This window comes from Archocentrus centrarchus, chromosome 24 (genome assembly GCF_007364275.1).
Source record: "Archocentrus centrarchus isolate MPI-CPG fArcCen1 chromosome 24, fArcCen1, whole genome shotgun sequence".
Taxonomy (NCBI): Eukaryota; Metazoa; Chordata; class Actinopteri; order Cichliformes; family Cichlidae; genus Archocentrus; species Archocentrus centrarchus.
In genome coordinates, this window is record NC_044369.1 from 2,976,864 (window position 1) to 2,996,537 (window position 19,674).

At 41.4% G+C, this 19,674-nt stretch overlaps 1 protein-coding gene across 1 annotated transcript in view; it reads left to right on the forward strand.

Moving 5' to 3' along the window:
• Window positions 1–19,305, forward strand: part of aig1 (androgen-induced 1 (H. sapiens)) — a 33,619-nt gene extending 14,314 nt beyond the window's left edge. Inside the window, exons 3-6 of the mRNA XM_030721474.1 lie at window positions 775–876; window positions 15,777–15,892; window positions 16,718–16,884; window positions 18,725–19,305. Coding sequence (XP_030577334.1) covers window positions 775–876; window positions 15,777–15,892; window positions 16,718–16,884; window positions 18,725–18,744 — 405 coding nt within the window. The 3' untranslated portion in view covers window positions 18,745–19,305. The remainder of the gene's footprint in view (window positions 1–774; window positions 877–15,776; window positions 15,893–16,717; window positions 16,885–18,724) is intronic.
• The last annotated feature ends 369 nt before the right edge of the window (window positions 19,306–19,674 follow it).

Genomic DNA, 19,674 nt, shown 5'->3' on the forward strand with positions numbered 1-19,674 from the left:
GTATCTCCTGGGGCCAAGCCGGGTCGGGAGAAAAAGGTGTCAGAATACAGCCAGAGTGCTGTATTCTGATATTAAAAAGAGTCTGTCTGTCATACGTGATATGACACAGAGCAGGCGGAATAAACTGTGCAGATGTAGCACACATATATGCTAACTAGTGCTAAGTACTAGAATTTCACTTTCCAAAACTGAAGCACAGAATTCTTGGTCTCTGTCTCACAGCAAGCCATAATATTTACCAGATAATCCCATTTAAAATGCTCCAAAAAGCACAAACATGATCGTTGATTATTGATTTGCTGTTGTTGCCAACCTCAAGTGGCCATTAGAGGAACTGCATTTGCACTTTGATTTCCTTTCTCAGTGCTGGAGTTTGGTGCTTGGATGATTCCCTGTTATCTGTTTTTTAAAAATCTACTGAGGCATCATTTTCTGCTTGTTTTGCGGCTCATGTCAGAAACCATTTAATTATTTGTCTTTGCAACACTTAACTACATTTTCAGAAGGAAATAGTCCCATTGAGGTACCGTCAACCAATTTAAACCCCCCCTGATGGAGTGTAATAAAATGTAAGTGGTGGATATGAGGAATGTTTCTCATCAGTGACCTGACAGCAGAACAGACGTTGTGTAGGCAGCAGTAGCTCAGAAATGTTGCTGGATACTCAAAGTCACTGTTTTTGCACACTTATCTGGCACTGATATGTTTCCCATAAGTCATGCTGCACTTTAACTGGTAACTTTATGTTTTCTTTTTTTGTGTGTGTCTCTCTAGTTTGTGGTGTTTACGTTCTGGAGCCTCTATGTGTACGACAGAGAGCTGGTCTACCCCAAACTACTGGACAACTTCATTCCTCAGTGGCTCAATCACGGCATGGTGAGCTGGATTTTCTCTACACGTGTTTAAACTGATCATGTGACTTACTGATATTACCAAACATAAGGCAGAGTTATAGAAGTATACGATAAAGGATGCAGATAAAGATATGCCATAAATGTATTAACACAGAGAGATCATCAAAGTTTGTAGGAATCTCATTAATAACGAATTGACTTTGGTAAGAGGAAAAGTTTTATTTAGCTCCTCTGTTTATGTTTTTCAGCAATATTTTTATTAATTTTTCTTAACTTTACATTCATATATGAACATAAATAATAACGAGCACTAAACATTAAATTATAGAAGTCGAGATTAAAGAAAAAAAGAATCAGTCAATGAGAAAAATATATTTTTAAAGTCAGTGAAGACAGCGTTTTTAAAAAGCATATTTAAAAATGCACTTTGCTTTGATGCTTGAGAATCTGTAGGTTTCCACATGCTGCAGCTCTGCCTTCGATTAAATAAGTCAGTTTCACCAAGAAGCCACACGTGAACCGAAGGTGATGTATCTCCGTGATACGGCTCTCATCCTCCAACCCGAGGAGTCCAGAGTCCGTTAGAGTAGACTGCTTTAAATTAACTGCAAAATGATTTGGATCTTTACCTTTTCTGCTTCGTAGGGTCTTCCCTAGAAGAGAAGAACCGTATTTCATTATTAGGCATCTAAACCTACTGATGGTGGCCTCTTTATCATAAGACGTCAGGGTCGTTTTTAAGATGTGTTAGTGGTGGTTTCAGAGGTTCAGGGCTTATAGCTGGAAGAAATAAAATGCCTCAGCTATAACTGTTTAAAAGTGCCTTTTAGGAATGTCATATTTTTGACACAGCTGACCGAGTGTAAGAAAATTAACATTCAAATAAAGGTCTCCTGTTGTCTTTACACCTTTGTTAGGCCATATTTCGAAACCATCTGCCCTTCCTGCTCTGAAATGTGTTTCCCCTTATGGCAGTGGAGGGGTGAGGGGGGATTTCCCTAATATGATGATGAGCTTTATGTAACTTTATTGGGAGGTTTGGTAGTGATCCTTGCTCAGTATTCACCCAAGCTGGGGATGCATCTTTTGAGAAGCAACTGTTAGTATAACAAACTGAAACCATATTAGCTGTTGTTAACAGGTTGATGATGATTAAGAGGTTCGGCTGAGTGACCACGAGTAGCTGATGCAAAGCCTTTCAGACAGCTAGTGGCTCAATATGCCAAACATTAAGCCTTAGTCAGTTGAACAAATCTGCACCATTTTCATTAAAGGTGGAAATGATCTTCTAAAGACCAAAACTGTTCTCTGTAGCAGGCTCTTTATTTCTGCTGACCTTTTAAACATCAGTCTGTGAGGAGTGACACAACAGTGGCCACCAGAGGAACTGCAGTTTTGGGGACTTCTTTTCCATTCAGTTCCAACTTAGGGTTCATAGGGGTCACTGGAGCCTATCCCAGCTCTGACAGTGTGAAACTGGGGGGTGCACCCAGGACAGGCGGCTTGGCCAAACAGGGCTAACGCAGAGAGGACGCCTGAGCACCCACGTAGGCTTAGGGAGAACGTGTAAACTCCACATAGACAGTCTGTGTCTGTGTGCATTTTTTATTACAGACATTACAAATGTTAGTCCTTTAAAATTTGGTCCAGACTCATCTGATTTGATACTGAGGGGGGAGTTTGTCCCCAAGTAAAGAAAATAAACTGGGCGATCCCATTTGTCTTGAGTCAGGGCTGGAACAACATTTTCTTTTCATAATTGAGGACCTCCGTGTGGAATAATAGGTTCAAAGATGTAAAATGTAAAGCATTTACAGTTACCTTTTATGCACAGTTGTAGGCAGCAAGTGCAGGACTCGTACATCCTTTCCCTGGCATGCTTTTACCTCAGGACCCTCATGGGAAGCTGCAGGATGTTTACGACAGCCTGCCGTGGAAGAAGTGGCACTAAACTGATTTATGGATCCCCATATTAGAGTTCTGCATGGCAGGACATGTAAAGTTGATCCTCCGTGTGTTATTAGTCATGTCAGTGGATCATAACTCCATAAACTTTGATAAATCTTATCATGGTGAAAGCTGATGCTGGTGAACCTCTGAATTTGAATAGAGCGGTCACTTTGATTTGTCATCTAGAGGAAGCAGGTTTAATCTAATGTTTAGAGAACGACCAGCACAGCACACCTCCTGACTGATAGCGCTGTCAGCCGCGTGTGTTGTGAGTGATAATCGGAAAATTTTTCCAGAACTCTGTCTGTGATATGCAAAACCTCACGAAACTTCCTCCAGCCAGAAAGTGATCCACAGAGGCGTGTGAGGTGATCATTCCCGTAACGGCTGCAGAAATGAAAAAGACAAAGATGGCGTGTGTGTGTGTGTGTGTGTGTGTGTGTGTGTGCACGCACGTGCAGTTTGATGTGTCGTTCTTCAGGAGGTGATGTAATAGAATGGTTGCTATGGTGCCATCACCAAAGACCAAAACAACCAGAGCAGCACCAAAGCCTTTGTGCATGTGTTTCCCTTAGACACAGAAAACGTGAGGAGGCTTTGTGTGTGTGTGTGTGTGTGTGTGTGAGTGTGTGAGAGAGTCCAGTCTGGTTGTAAATATTTTGCGGTATTCCATGGTATCGCTGTTGTTTGTTTATCCTGGCTACCACGGCAACTATATGGCCGTTCCCATTGGAGGAGGGAAGGGTTGAGTGATGTTGATCGAGGGAGAAAGAAGAGACATATTTTAATAATGTGTCTGACTCTCACAGCGAGAGGCTAATTGAAACTTAACAAAAAGAAGATTGCCTGCAGGCTTGTAACTGAACTGTTGTGATTTATCTGCTGTTTGTTAATACTCTTTATGTAATGAGTTTATGCAGACAGATTGCAGGTTGCATTCTTTTGTCATTTTAAGACCTGAGTTTGGGATTAAAGTTAAGCAGCTGACTGCTCCAGAGGGATGGGTGGGGTACAGAAATGTGAAAGAGTTATTTTGCCCTGTTGTTTTATTCAGATTCACAGTGCTTGGGAAGCTTTGGCTGGACTTACAATAATATAATAAGTAATGTTATTTCATTTCTCTGCCCTCTGCTCTGCTGGGGGTGCAGTTTCAGAGACCTGCAAAGGAGGGTGGATGGTTGGTGGTGGTATCAGGACAGGCTTATCAGCCAGGAGACCATGGTTCATTTCCTGTTTGGACCTTTGTCCTTTTTTTTTTTTAACTCTGAAAATTTATTTTGTTTTCACTTTATTTTTATATTACTTTGACTTGGTTCTCATCCTGAGATGAGGCCCGGAGACTGTGGTACCCCTCTCATTTGGACCTTGGTTTTCTGCACCTTGTCTCCCTTTTTAGTTTTGCTTTCACTCGTTGGTTCAGTTTAGGTGCTAAAACCTACTGTTTGGTTTTTTTTAACTTAATTTTTTTTTCAATTTCAACCTTAATGCATTTACAAGTACAGCTCAGAGTCTTGTTTCCCATTTTACCATTTTTAAGCTGTGCCTACATGTTTGGATAGTTGGATACTGAACAAAACAATATTGTGTACTTACAAAAATATGGAGAAAATAACGTCAGTTTTGCTGTTTGTTGCTGAGGAGGGAAAACTCTTTCAGTTAGGAACACACAGCAGAGACTCACACGCTGAGCCGAATTTAAGCAAGGAAGTAAGGAAATGTGCACAATTTAAGTAAATGCTAGAAAATAATAAATATTAAATTATATGATTGATGGGTGGGATTCTGTTCCATGTAGTGCTTGTTTATAAGAGAATTCAGTTCAATTCAGTTTTATTTATATAGCGCCAAATCACATCAGTCACCTCAAGGCACTTTATATTGTAAAGACTCTACAATAATACAGAGAAAACCAACAGTCAGAACGACCCCCTATGAGCAAGAACTTGGTGACAGTGGGAAGGAAAAACTCCCTTTAACAGGAAGAAACCTCCAGCAGAACCAGGCTCAGGGAGGGGGGGTCATCTGCTGAGGGGGGAGAGAGACACACTGTGGAACAGAGACAGAGATTAATAATAACTAATGATTAAATACAGAGTGGGGTATAAACAGAGTAAAAAGAGGTGAATAAAAAGAAACACTCAGTGCATTATGGGAACCCCCCAGCAGCCTAGGCCTATAGCAGCATAACTAAGGGATGGTTCAGGGTCACCTGATCCAGCCCTAACTATAAGCTTGATCATAAAGGAAAGTTTTAAGCCTAATCTTAAAAACAGAGAGGGTGTCTGTCTCCTGAATCCAAGCTGGGAGCTGGTTCCACAGAAGAGGGGCCTGAAAGCTGAAGGCTCTGCCTCCCATTCTACTCTTAAGTATCCGAGGAACCACAAGTAAGCCAGCAGTCTGAGAGCGAAGTGCTCTGTTGGGGTGATATGGGACTATGAGGTCTTTGAGATAAGATGGGGCCTGATTATGCAAGACCTTGTATGTGAGGAGTCAAAAATGACTCCAAGATTTCTCACAGTGTTACTGGAGACCAAAGTAATGCCATCCAGAGTAAGTATCTGGTTAGACACCATGTTTCTAAGATTTGTGGGGCGAGTACAAGAATTTCAGTTTGATCTGAATTTAGAAGCAGGAAATTAGAGTTCATCCACGCCTTAATGTCTTTAAGACATTCCTGCAGTTTAACTAATTGATGTGCGTCATCTGGTTTCATTGATAGGTAAAGCTGAGTATCATCTGCATAACAATGAAAATTGATGCAATGCTTTCTAATAATACTGCCTAAGAGAAGCATGTATAATGTAAATAGAATTGGTCCTAGCACAGAACCCTGTGGAACTCCATAATTAACTTTATGGAGAAGAAGACAAAAAACTGACTCTCATTTGTTTATTTATTCCATGTATGCTTAAAATAGTTATTGTCCCACCCCCGCTGTGGGTCAGCCTCCTCCATGTTTCCTCACAAGTGTAACAAAACCAGCAGTTTAATTGTGTGTGTGTGTGTGTGTGTGTGTGTGTGTGTGTGTTCTCTTTCTGTTACTCTTCATAAAGGCAAACACACACACACCACAATGTTTCCCTAGCAACAGTGGATTATAGTCTCACACTGGGTCTGACACCATTGACCTGTGGCACACTCAAACACACACACTTATTTTCTCCCTGTTTTGTTATTAAAGCTGAAGATCAGTTTTTTTAACATCTGGGGAGTCATTGTGGAGTTTGGGTGCACACACAGACACACACGCCACTTAACCTTCATCTCTTGTGCTCAGGCTGCATTATTATCACTCTGCGTGCTCGTCAGACTCATTTGCTGTGCCAATCTGAAAACCTATTTTTACCTTTTACATATTATTCAGAGCTACAGTGATGTCAAATGAGAGGAAATTATCAGAAACTGCTTCTCCACAGTGAGAAGGTGAGCTGCTGCTTTTTATGATATAAGGCTGAAATTTTGGGGGGAGGGGTTAGGATTGCTGCCTGATTAATGTAAGCAAACTGAATACATCCTTTTTGATTTGGGGGAATTGAAGATGCTGCTTATGCTGCAGGGTTTTTGCCAATTTCACATTTACAGTTATTTAACATGCAGTACTTAGCCAGCCGTCATTTCTTCATATTTTATAGAAAAATGGGAAATAGGTGCAGCATTTATTGAAACATACAAACATAAATTACATGAAATACAGCAAAAACAGAGTTTATACAATTCTAATGAGCTTGAAAGGCAATATTTGACCACCTTTATTCTCCAACACAGCCTGAACTCTCTCAGGCAGCTTTCTTGTATCTTCTTTAAGGAGTCTTCAGGAATAGTTCTCCGGGCTTTTTGAAGGCCATTCAAAGCTCTTCTTTAGATGTTTCTGCCTTTTGATCTGTTCTCTGTCAGGATGATCCCACACTGCTTCCACAATACTGAGATCCAGGCTCAGGGGAGGACAATCCAATCCAGATACAGTATGTTTTTACTGCATTGGCAGAGTGTTTGGAATCACTGTCATGCTGAAAAATGATGTTGATGCCAATCAGATGTTTTCCACATGGTGTTGAATAGTGGATATAATTCTGATGGTACTTTTTTTTTGCATTTATAATTCAAACACCACCGGCAGAAAGAGCCTCCACCACGTTTTACAGATGGCTGTAGACACTCACTGTTATACTCCCGACCTCCTCTTTGCACTCTGATGATTATTTGAAACCAAAGTTTCGTTTCTGATGAGACTTTGGAAAACTGTCCATGGATCTGCTGAAGTAGCATCTCTCGGATCCTGCGTCAGGTCTTGGCTGGATTATTTCCTGTTTCTTAAGGACGTGACTTTCAGATACTGTTCATCTGCTGTAGATGTATTTTTAGGCCTGCCACCTCTTCTTTTGTTGCCAGCATACAGTTTCCTCCAATTTTCCAAGGTCACACTGAACACCATGCTGAGATATATCAAATTTTCAGCTCTTTGGGAATCACCTCGTTGGTGTAAAATACTATTTCATGCCTGTCAGACTTTATTATCTTTGGTATTTTCATAGATTCAGTTAAAGAAGTGAAAACAAATTGTGTGTTTCTGTGACAGGCTGCTGGCAACTAAGTGCCAAAAGTAACAATTTACAATTGGTTCTTTGCTAAGTTGTCTGTTACGTGCAGACACAGTGCTGGTTCAATTAGGCGCCTTTTTTTTATGCTTGAATCATTCACAGGTCACTGTTGGGTTAGGGTCACAGTTCCTCACCAGATGGGTGACTTAAACTCAACCTTTTTTCCCTGGGGCCCCACTTCTCCTCTTAGGGAGTTGACTACCTTCACAGTCATCACAGGGTTTAAAGTGTTGACATTAGGGGCCAGAAAGCTGATGTAAAATTTACCAGGCGATACATGAGACAGATGTAAAAACACTCATCAAATGTAAAAAAACAAAAAACTGGCTACAAAAAGTTGAAACCCTCTTGAACGTACCTGTGCAGCTGTGCTCGGATATCACCCTGCTGGTTGGATGGTTCACCACTTTGGTGACTTTCATTTATTGGACACACGTCAAATTACTAATGACATTAACTAATAACAATCCCATCAAAGCCAACTGCACAACAGTGCTGCACTTAAATATATCCTTACAGAAGCAACAGCGTGGCTGTAAAATCTCACAGACTTGAGGTTGAACAACCAGTTACACTTTTTGAAGAGTCGTATTAATGTAAATAGTGTCAGAGTTACCTTCGGTTGATGCAGTTGAATCAACAAGTTAAGCGCATAATTTATCAAACCTTTTCAATTTGATTTGATTTAAAAGCAGGAACAGAAAATAGGCAGAGGAACCCTTAATACAGGTGTTGAATATGCAAAACATTACAAGAAAAACTAAATGTTAAATCCTGGCGGTGTGGCTGCAGGATCATTCAAGTTCAGACCTGTTTTCAGTGAGTGTGTTTTTTGATAGAAAGTGTAGCTGGATTGTCCCTCTGTGACATGATAAGCTCCTTAAGCTGGAAAACTGTTGAGAAAAATGTCAACAGGAGACTTATCTTTTTTTTTATTTCAGAGTTCAAGCAGAGTTCAGTTAGAAGCAGGGTTGAAGTAATAAGCTCTGCATCAGCTGCTTCACTCTGCTTAAACTCCAGAGCTCCAGTCGGTTGTTTTTTTTGTAAATAATTATTTAAAGGCAAGTATTTTCTGAAAACCCACAAAAGTTTATTTTTCATTCTCTTATAAAAGCTTGAAAAGGTATGAAAGGTGTCGGTCTCACTTAATAAAGAGTCGATTTGATGTTATTGTGGAGAGTTAAAAAGTTGTGTTGCTCACTCAGTATTTTTAATCATACTTTATATATTGACCCTAAACATATATAAACTCAAGGGAAACTTAAACTGGGCCAAGACTTTGATAACATCATGAAGTAAAATAAGTTTTACATATTTTTTTAAGGGCTGTAACCGGTGAATACTTTAATCATCAGTTAATCTGCTGTGAGGGATTAATGTCCACCACTGTATCTCCACAGATAAACACTAGTGGCTCAGTCCTGCTGGCCCGTGCCATAACCATGTTTGACAGATAATGTGGTATACTTCAGCTGTTGCTCTCCTTTTCCATATTTTTATCTTTGCATCCTGCTGGTATAAGCTACTCTTGGGTTCACCTATCCAAAGAATTATTCTTCCGAACCGTGCGGCCTCTTTTAGGTGTTTTCTGGCAGTCTAACCTGACCTCCTTGTTTTTGAGTGTAACCAGCATTTTGCACCTTGTTGTATTTCCATCCATGAACGTGTCTCTTGATTGTAGACTGTGACAATGATATCTCATTCGAGGTATGTGCATCATGTCCTTGGCTTGTTTAAATGTTGTGAAGTGGGTTTTTTCTGCCCATGGAAAGAATGCTATGATTTTCTGTGGTGTTCTGGCTTTTTGGTGTTGCTTAGCTGGCCAATTCCTTCTTTGGATCTCATATTTAGAGTTCCTGCAAAGTGCTGCTAAGTGCAAGTTCAGTTTAAGTCTTTTATCTGCTTAACTCACCATGGAATAACAAGGGAACAGGCCTCAACTGACCACAGTACTGTTTGTCAGTCAATTGCACAATTACCTTTGAGCCTGTGAAAATAGGGGACTGTAGTTCAAGTCCAATAACAGCAATACTGAACCTTTCTGTCAGTAAGCACTGCTGTTGGTGCTGCTGTTAGCTCCTGTTAGCTGGCATTAGTGAACCTTCGTTTGCAGTGGATCTAACATGGTTGGACTCGGACACGTAGCTCATAAATGCTCGTACAGTGTCAGAATATAATCAAACTGTTTATCGGAAGTTAAAATGTAATTTTTAGCTGGCATATTGTTCACTTATAACCAGCTGTTGTTGTTTAGCCGGCTCATCATCAGCTGCTAGAGATGGGAAGGCCACATGTCTTATCTGCTGATAATAAGTATCTGCGACAATGTCGGGAATAAACGAGCGTGCTTCTGCAGGTTTTCGTGTGATGGAGCTCTGACTTCAGTTCAGGTGAGGAGGAGGAGGATGACATTTTATCCAGATGCCGGTCGTGCTGTCTCTTTCCTTCACGTTTTCAGTTCCTTGGTGAAGGGGAACCATTCTTAGATGATAAAACATTCACATCTTGAGTCCAAAGGTGCAGACGTGAATCAAAATTAGCCTCCACAGCACGTGAACCCCTACGAGTTCTCTTCTCTGCCTTTGGTGTACTACGTATGTGGCCGGTCTCTAGCCACATAACACAAAACGTGATTAGATGGAGCTGCGATGTCCATCTCCGACACTGTATTTTTAATTGATTAATTACACACTAATCAATGTATATTTATGAGTACAACATTCTTTTTTCTATTAAATAACCCCCAAAATCGACTGACTGTACCCGAATTTAAAACCCACTGAACTCTTTACAAAAGTTATATTAACTATATTCACTAACACTTAAGTGTAATAATCTCAGCTTTGACACCTTCCTCAAGAGCCATTTAACAGCATGTAATGCTGGAGGGTCGTGTTTCTCAGATAAATTGCTTTCATTTGATTTCGGAGATGAACCCCTAACTTTGAGGTCAGATGTTTTCCTTCAAATTCCTCTCCCACAGCAAAGCTTTTTTCTGATGCGTCAGTTTCAGTGGTTCATTGATGCTGGAAGATGTTTGACCTCGTGAAGCCGCCCTCAGTCATGTGACCCCACCCGGCCCCCAACTGTGTATTTCTGTGTGAGATGGTTTGTCCCATTTTTAGCCCCAGACCACAGGATCGCACCACTGCTGTTTGCCGGCGAGGGGGGATTTTCCACGGAGGCAGAAAGCTGGCTGCTCGAGTGGAACCGCAAACCTCCTGGGGGGAGATGGACATAGAGAGAGCGAGAGAGAGGACAACAAAGGGAGAGACCCAGGAATAAAAATAGAGAGAGAGGGACGGAGGGAATAAAGGGAGCATTATTTACGAGTCCTTTCAGCAGAGACTAAACTTAAACTTGACCGGGAGACTGGAATTCCTCAGAGGCACACGGGGGGAAAAATGCAGCGTCAGGACATTTGCGTGTGTGTCTGTGTGTAGAGTATAATAAAGGAGGTGAAACCTAGAATTTAAGACCCCAGGGGAGAGAGCTATATTGTTACTATGTTAGTTTGTGCATTCTTAGCATCTCTAGTCTGACCTTTCCGAATACTTCAAGGGAAGCCTGGAAACTTATGGCCAAGGTCGGGTTTCGACACAGTGACCGGTATACAGATCAGTCCTGTTTTTACAAATACACACTCAGACTTTTAAATTTGCTGTGAAAATCCCTGCCTGGATGCAGAGGTTCATTCGCTGCCTCCAGGTTTGGAGAGCTGACTGCTGGCATCAAGAGGGCCAAAGCCACATGTGCCCCGGAGATCCAGGGACTCTTCTCCTGCTCGTGCTGCTGTGGCACCACGTGTCACTGCCTTTACCCCACATCTCAAACTGTTTATATTTGTTTGTTTTTAAATTATTGTTACTTTGTATTCATTCTTAATATACTTGAAAAACTGTCTATTACAAGGGCAACACTGGGACCTGAGGACAGAATTTCATTCCACTGCATGTAAATGTGATGCGAATGACAATAAAGAATCCTTGAAAACCACTTATAATCTTTGAGGATTGGGAAACTGTAACTAAATGTGCTAAATGATTCCCTGCAGACACAGAAACTTAAACTATTTTCGTATACGTGCACTACAGTCTTGAACTTTTTTGACCTTTTCCAAAGGAGGTGCATGTGTGGATATGAATATCTAGTGCAGATAGATTGGGAATAAAATGGTATCTTGCCTGCAAGTTTTCTAGTACAAAGAACTTGTGTTTTCCAGTTGCACATATAAGAGAACAGCACAGGTCATGTGTCCTGCACATGCTACACTGCAGCACCCTTACTTAAATCAGAGTGTTTGCAATGCTAACCTCTGAGCCTGACTGTCTGCTGCCGTGCAGCATATTTAAGGCAGGTCAGCTTTGGACAATGCCCCAGCTTGGTTCCTCTGACACTGTCTGAAGTTTATGTGTGGAAAACGCCTCAACTGTAGTTGTTCCAGAAACAGGGCGCTCTGTTACACCCATCCAGCAAGCAATAAAACTCACAGTTACAAGCTCTTTTTGTCTGCTTAAAGGTCATGTTTCCATTTAACATATGCAATAGCAATCCAGTCAGGATAGCTTTGGTCAAAAGCAGACTGCTATTCTCTGTTGTGAAACCTCCTACCCTTCTGTGTGCACTCAGTTAAAGCTGGAGGCAGCAAGACCTCCTCAGCAGAGAAGGCATCATCACAGCATATGACTTTGATTTAGTGTGACAGGGGGAGGTGGTGGGTTGCAAAGCGGCCTGCAGAGATGTAGCAAATGTGGGAAGGCTAAATTGGCTTAGAAAGTGAGCTCCGCATGAGGATGGTTAAAAAGTATCAACTTTTTTAGAATCAAATGTCTTTCTTCCTTTTTTCTTGGTGTTTCCGTCGACCGTTCCTGGATGAAAGTTTGACGGATAATCCGAGCACAGCCCAAAGGACAGCATTGGTCATGAAGCCAGAGATGATTTCTTAAAAGCTAACATGAGCCAGTGAAATCAAATTCACATTTAATTGTGATATTGAATGCATCAAAGAATGAGTACCCTGGAATATAATTAATGGTTTTTAAGTGTTACTTGTTACTTTTCCATCTGAGCTGCACTAGCAAAGGGAAGCCACTTTTACTTGAAAATTATTACTTTTGTCATATAAGTTACTTTGCTCGAATGAACCCCTTTTTATATTTGGATTTTCTTTTTGTTATTTGCCAGCTTCTCTCGATCCAGTTTCGTTGTTCGTGCGCCACATGTTAGCTTGCAGTAGACCTCGAATTGCACTGTGGCCACACTGGACAGTTTTATTCAGAAGCACTGGTTTAGATAAACATGAAAAGGCTGCATGTTTGTATTGTACTGCAGGGTACATATATAATTACCCCAAATTATTCATGATCAACCCACAAGTCCAAATGCACTTTGTGGTTCTTCAGAGGCCGCACGCTGCAGCGAGTGGGGATATGATGCCTGTTTGTAGCCTGTGTAGCTTTCAGGGACTTTAGGAATTATGTGTATTGGCTGCATTATTATATAATCATTTGCTGTTATGCAAGCCACTGATTAAAGCTTGGCAAGCCAGAAAAGTCATGCTACCATTGATGATTGAAGGAAAGATTGCCTGTGAGTGATAGCCTTGCTGTTTTTTTTTTTTTGTTTGTTTTTTTTAAGATTCATTCACTTATTTATAAGGTGGTGGCTTTGAAATATATTTATGAACTGTAAAAAAAAAAAATCCAGCAGCAGCCGTCCCTCAGCCCCGTCTCTTCTCCAGTCTGGCTGTAAAGCCGCCGGATCGGCTAATTAGGCTGGGAAAACCAAAAGTGATGTTAATCAGAGCGAGCCACTCATCGATTTGTTAACGATTGCTTGCTGTAAATGATGCAGTGTTGTTACTTTCTGGCATGTATGGCGCATAAACATCCTGCGTCTCTGACACTGAGAATGTCGTTGATTTTGCTGCACTTTTCCGTTCCTGTGCTTACATTTGTTTGTTTGAGGCAGCTGCGGCTCAGAAACGTTCGACACAGCCAGGCTTCTTTCTTCGCAGGCACTCTGAGATCATGGGTATCACGACGGTGATTAGCAGCTTTCTCTGTTAAACCAGGCTGTCAGTTTCAGGCTCTGTGCGCGCTCACATAAAACGGGGCGTTTCACACGTCATGTGACTCTTTTTCCACACAAAATGATCCCTGTGAGTGCTGCCTACTCCAATCAGAGATGTTATCAGATGATGATGATGATAGGGTGGTGATAAAAAGCTACAAAGAACATAAAAAATATAAGAGTAAAGTGCAACACTGTAGCAAATAAGATGGGAGATCATTGCTGCAGAAAGTGGTTGATCCTGGGATTTAGTGCACCGCGTGGTAAAACAAACATTTTAAATGCTCAGTGCGCTCTCGGTGCTGGTGTTTATTTCCAAGGTGACAGCTGCATACATGGATACATTTAAACAGTAAATGCTGCTGACCCACAGCCTGATGAAGGATGCAGTTTATTGGCAGATCAAAGTGAAGTGATCAATGAGAGGAATCTTATCGGTTGAACAGCTGCTCTTGGTTTATGTTCTAGTAGCTGAAATTCCAGCTGTAGGAAAGAAGTATGAAAACATTTATACATTTTCTGCATCACCAGATTAATACATGCACATTCCTGTGACAATATGACACAGTTTGTGCTGCTGTAACTTTACAGCTAGTAAGGTACGGCTTGGCAGTTTGCACATATAAAATGCATGCCCCTGGGAGAGGATCAATATTGCACTTAAAACATGCTGTAACTAAAAGAATCGGCTAAAACCTCAGCCCCGTCAGCGATCATACTGGTGCTCGAGGCAAGCTGGACTCATTGCAGCCTTCGCCTGAACGATAGGCCAGGAGAAACAACCCTCGGCATCGGCGCTGATACAGGAGTAGAAGAAGTTGAACCAGAAAGCAAAGTTTCCTCCAGAAAGCCTTTTTCAAGCTTTTGCAGCCTGTCCCTCTCCATAATCTGGGAATCTCTGAGCTCCTGTACGCACATATCATTGAAACAGTGGAAAAGAACAGCCTGAAACCTGGCTGCTGTTCATCTCATTGTAACACAAAGCCAACAAGCTCCACTGCTGGGGACTAAAGAGCTCAGCAGTTTGATTTTTCTCAGGTTAGACACACACACACACACACACACACACGCCGATCTACAGCTGTGCTCCTGAGAGAGCAAATGAAGTAAGAGGTTTAAACTCTGCTGAGACAATTACGCCTGATTCCGTGTGTGTGTGTGTGTGTGTGTGTGTGTGAGTGTGAGTGAGTGAGAGAGAGTGAATAGATGTGTGTTTGTGTGTGAGTGCCCCCTGGTGCTCACAGAGAGTAGTGCAGACCCGTGGGCTTCAACTGTGTGATAAAATGATTGAATCAGTGACGTTCGGTGGATTTTTAAAAATAAGACAGATGTTACAAGCGTGCAGGAAATGTGTGTGTGCATTTGTGTGTGTAAACAGCTGTGAGATGGTGTGTTTGTGTTACGTTAATGACAATTCTTGTGTTTGTGAGAAATGGCTTCAGAGAAAATAGCAGCACATGTCATGACCTCCATTAAATGGCACTTTTGTGTTTGGATGGATAACTGTGGTACCCAAACACACACACAGACACACACACACACACACTGACACACACTTACAGAGATAAATGAATAATTAAAAACAGACAAAGACAGTGACATTTGGGGTTAAATGTAAAAAGTGTGCAGGGATCTGTAGTTTTCCTTCTTCTGGGGCTGCAGAAACGAATCGATTTAAAGAAAATTAAATATTGATTTAATAAAAATGAAATGTATGAATTTATTTCTCTGTTGGATTTGTTGGTTGGACAAAGTTATACAGAACAGGATGAAGCCATGACCAATTTTAATGTATTTATTATAAGCCAGAAATTACTTTGATTAACTGTGTAAATAATCGAGAGGTTATTCATTAATGGAGCTATAACAGCAATCATAAATTGTTAGCTGAGGTGCTTTAACGTGCAGTACCACAAATGGCCACTAGATGGTTGTCTCTAAAAAAATTAATTTAAGTTCTTTAAAGATTCATCACATTTTTATGGTCTCCATAGTTACAGTGATAGTAAAAAGTAAAGTTAAAAAAGATGGATGGATGGAAAAAATAAAGTCAAAATTTAGCACTCACTCCAACCTTTCACTTTCCCTTCTGTATGTGTTAAAGAAAGAAATGAGGCTTGTTTGATGGGGTGGCTGCACTCCCTTTGCTCCACCTTTCAATTCCAGGAGCTCTGTTGCCTCGTTTGCTTTTCCAGCTTTCAGGTAGTTCAGCAGGAGCGAATGCAAAGAGCGTGTTTACGGTTTTCAAACTATTTTCCTTCCCTTCTTCTCTTTCTCCCTCCCTCTTGTCTGACTCTCTCAGCACACCACTGTTCTACCCTTCATCATCATCGAGATGCGGACCACCCACCATCGGTATCCCAGCAGGTTGTGGGGTCTGGCAGCGGTGTGCTGCTTCGGTGTGGGATATATCCTCTGGTAATGAATGCTTTCTCTTCTCAGCACTCCATAAATGCCATGTACGCCACACATCCTAAATAAGCAACAAGTGAAGTGGCTTGGCATTTAGCAGCATGGGAAAATTAAAGGTGCGATATGTAAGATTTATTAGTTTAAAAACAACTTACATATGTTTAGTGTTGCTGTGAGACGCTAAGCAGTCAGTGCTGACCAAAATCCATCCTCAGGATGGGCATGCACTCCACCCTGAGTTCAACTTCAGCCAGAGAAGTCTGTGATTAGCTCAGGATGCTGTGCATGTTTCAGGCAGATTGAAGAACAGAGTTAACGAATGAAACAGGAGATGCAGTGATGGCTGAAACTCGAGGCACGTGGACCGCAAAGTTAGTGGGAATAGTGTTTTTTTTAGCCTCACACTTACACTTCTGCTTACACTGCTGCAGAAGCATTTAGCTTCTGTCAGGCAGCTTGTTGTGGAGAATTTTGCTGCTGTAGCCACATGTGGAGTCATGAACACCGGCTGCAGAAATATTCGACATATTTCACATATTTGAGGTGTAGCTCAGCATTGGATTTGACCTCTTTTTGGTTAATGTCCAACACGGTTTTTTCTCAGCTTAGTTTTTTAGAAGACCAATTAAATCCAGATATGTTAATTAAATCCTTTTTTTTTTACTCTAATTTCTTTAATTCCAGCCTTGGTGAAAAGCACTATAGATTTTTTTCTTTAATAATTTGTACATTTGAAGTTTAATCCTGCAGTTATAACAGTTTAATCTTTACTGCTACAGTAACTGATATAAAATAAATATAAAATAAATAAATCCTCCTCTGCCGGCTCAGGACATGTTGGGTGCACCAGGTGACGGGCGTGTGGGTGTACCCGGTGCTGGAGCGCATCACACCGGTAGCGCGAGTCGCCTTCTTCAGTGTGATGATGGCGGTAATTGGCGTCTTCTACGTCCTCGGAGAAATCCTCAACAGCTACATCTGGGAGAAACAAAACACAGGTGTGCACACACACACACACACACACACACACACACTGCAAAAAAACCCACACACATTCTCCAGCTGTCAAACATGGAGCCAATAACTTTCTATAGTAAGTATAAAGTGAAGTAATAAGAAACAAGAGAAGAATAAAAGTGTTTGTCAGATGAACACAAACATGATTCAAACCTTGTAAGTTTCTCAGAGTCAAACTCAGCCTGCGAGCAGAGATCTGAAAACACACGAGGGCACCGTGAAGAGCAGAAAATGTTTCATTGGGAGCTGCATCGTGCTCGTTTGCTCGTCTCTCGGTGCCTTTAAAAAAGAAAAAACTAGACAAATATGATTTTTTTTTAAATTTTAATGCATATTTATAATTGTTTTGATTCTTTATGTTCTCTAAGTGCAAACATATGTAGCCAATACACAGAATTTAAAAAGTGTGCATCATAGTTTATGTCTACCACCAGCATGTGATGGCAAGTGAGGAGCTGCGGTGCTGCAGGAGGAAGTCAGGAGCTGCTGGTGAAGGTCTGGAGTTTGTTGGTGTCTCTGAGCCGTACAGGAGAACTGTCTTCACATTGGTGTTAAAAATGCGGCTCTTATTGTGGAGGGACAGCGCTCTGGAGCTCCAGATGTGGCGTGAGATGTTAAATGCGTATGTGGCCTCGTTAACGCGGCTTCGACTGTCAAACAGACTTCAGTCGACATTAAATCGAAACTGTCCCAATAACTGACCCAAAGTCACCTCCTAGAAACCTGGACTTTGTTTTTGATCAGCATCTCAGTTTCAACCAGTAAGTCAAAAGTCTGTTCCAGCCTTCCTTCATACAGATTATGAATGCAAAGGTCACAGCAGTTCTTCCAAATAATAATGTAATCCAGCATCTTATCTGTCCCCTCATTTCCTCCTGATTAGATTATTGCAGCCGTAAACATGCGTCAGTGACGCAGCAGTTTGCTCGCAGGCGCTCGACTCCAGTCCTCACAGAGTCACACCGACCTCCCGTTTGTTAAGATTTTACTAATTACTTCCGAATCCCTCCGTGTCGGCTCCAGGTCGCTCAGATCGGAGAATCAGCTTCCACCTGTGTGGCATTTGTATGTTTTATAATGTCTTTCCTTGTTTGTCTTTTCTTTACATTTGTTCATTTTCACTCACTTCGTGTGTTTTGCGACGTTTTAATGCTGCTTTTTATTGTGACGCACTTTGTAACTTTGATTTGGAAAGGTGTTACAGAAGTGAAGTTAAGATTTCCATATGTTTGATTTATTATCAAATCCAGATGCTTTTAATTTGATTCATCTGCACAAACACAGGTAGGACTGAACTTTGCTTTACAGGACCTGTCCCTGCTGCCGGAGAGGTTCTTCCTCCACTGTTGTTGTTTTTCAGCTCTATGATTTACTGATGGCAACAAAAACACATCGTTATTAAAAATGCAAAGATTACCGTGAAATAATCTGCAGAGTAGTCACGTGTGGTAATTATTTATTTACGCCTACTTAATAGCCTGTACAGAAGTTTTCAATCAAAAGTTGCCCAGAAAAATTGCTCTCTCCTTTAGCAGATTGCTCATTGCTCTGAAGGTTTTTGTCCTTCTGATGTTGGTAAATTAAAAACTTCAGTGCACTGTGCGGGTCCAAAGGTTATACTGTTAGTACTGTAGTGTACTCTTATACTGGTAGTTTTCTAAAATCTGATGGTAGTATTTGCCAAGCAGCAGTCAAACAGCTGCAGGTTCACACTCCTGACAGGTCACAGAGAACCTGCACGTCTGACTTCTTCATAATAAGCTCATGAGTTCACCTGCAGTCTTTTCACTAAATCCTGCTCTTTCTGTCTCTTTCTCAAAGAAAAGGTCAAAGGTGAGTGATCTTCATAACCAGTTTTGGAGGACTTCTGATGCCCCGCCCACCCAGGACATCACCAGAAGGAAAACTTGTCTCTGGACATGAAGAAGACACGTCCCTTTGAACTTTATCCATAACATTACCCAGTAAACAGAGGAAGGCAGATGCATCATCGTTTCAATGTAAATAATGAGGAAAAAAAGGTTATGAATGAGAACGAATCAGAGCTCATCTTCTTGGTTTTTGTTCTTCTGTTTTTTTGTTTTCCCTCAGAGGCAAAAGCTCAGCATCCGTGCTGCAGATGAAGGACAAATATGCACATACATATATCTTTTACAGATCATAGGACATAAACTCTGACATGCGGTACACACACACGTACAGTATGTAACACACGTGTGCAGGGAAAGGAAACACAATAAAAGGACTTGTTTTTCTGGAATGAGCACGTTCAGGTGAATGAATTTCCTCATTAGCTTCTACATAACTGTTGAACTGTGTTGAACATTATTATTATTCTTCATCTTGTGCATCGCACTACACGTGTGGAAGAAACTAGAGGTCAGTAAACTATCAATAAAGTCTGAGTGGAAAATGATGGGGTCATTGTTTCTTCTTTTATCCAGCAGTGGGTTCAACAGAGAAGTTACCAAAATCTGTAAGACACAGCTTCACCAGTGCCCGCTCAGCTGTGAGGCTCAGGGTTGGGTACTGAACTCGGTTATCGAATTACGTCAGTACTGCCGAGTACCAGTACACACCAGCTCGGTCGGTGCCAGAGTTCAGAGTCCATCTGGGTCACACAGGGCGGTGGTGGCGGCGGCGGGATGCAAACGACGCTCTGCAACATTTGTAGTGCAAACTGCAGAGCTGGACATGGCAACACATCTAATCTGAGCAAACAAAATATACGCGTGTCTAGAAGCTGAATATTATATTTGAGCCTGCAGCTA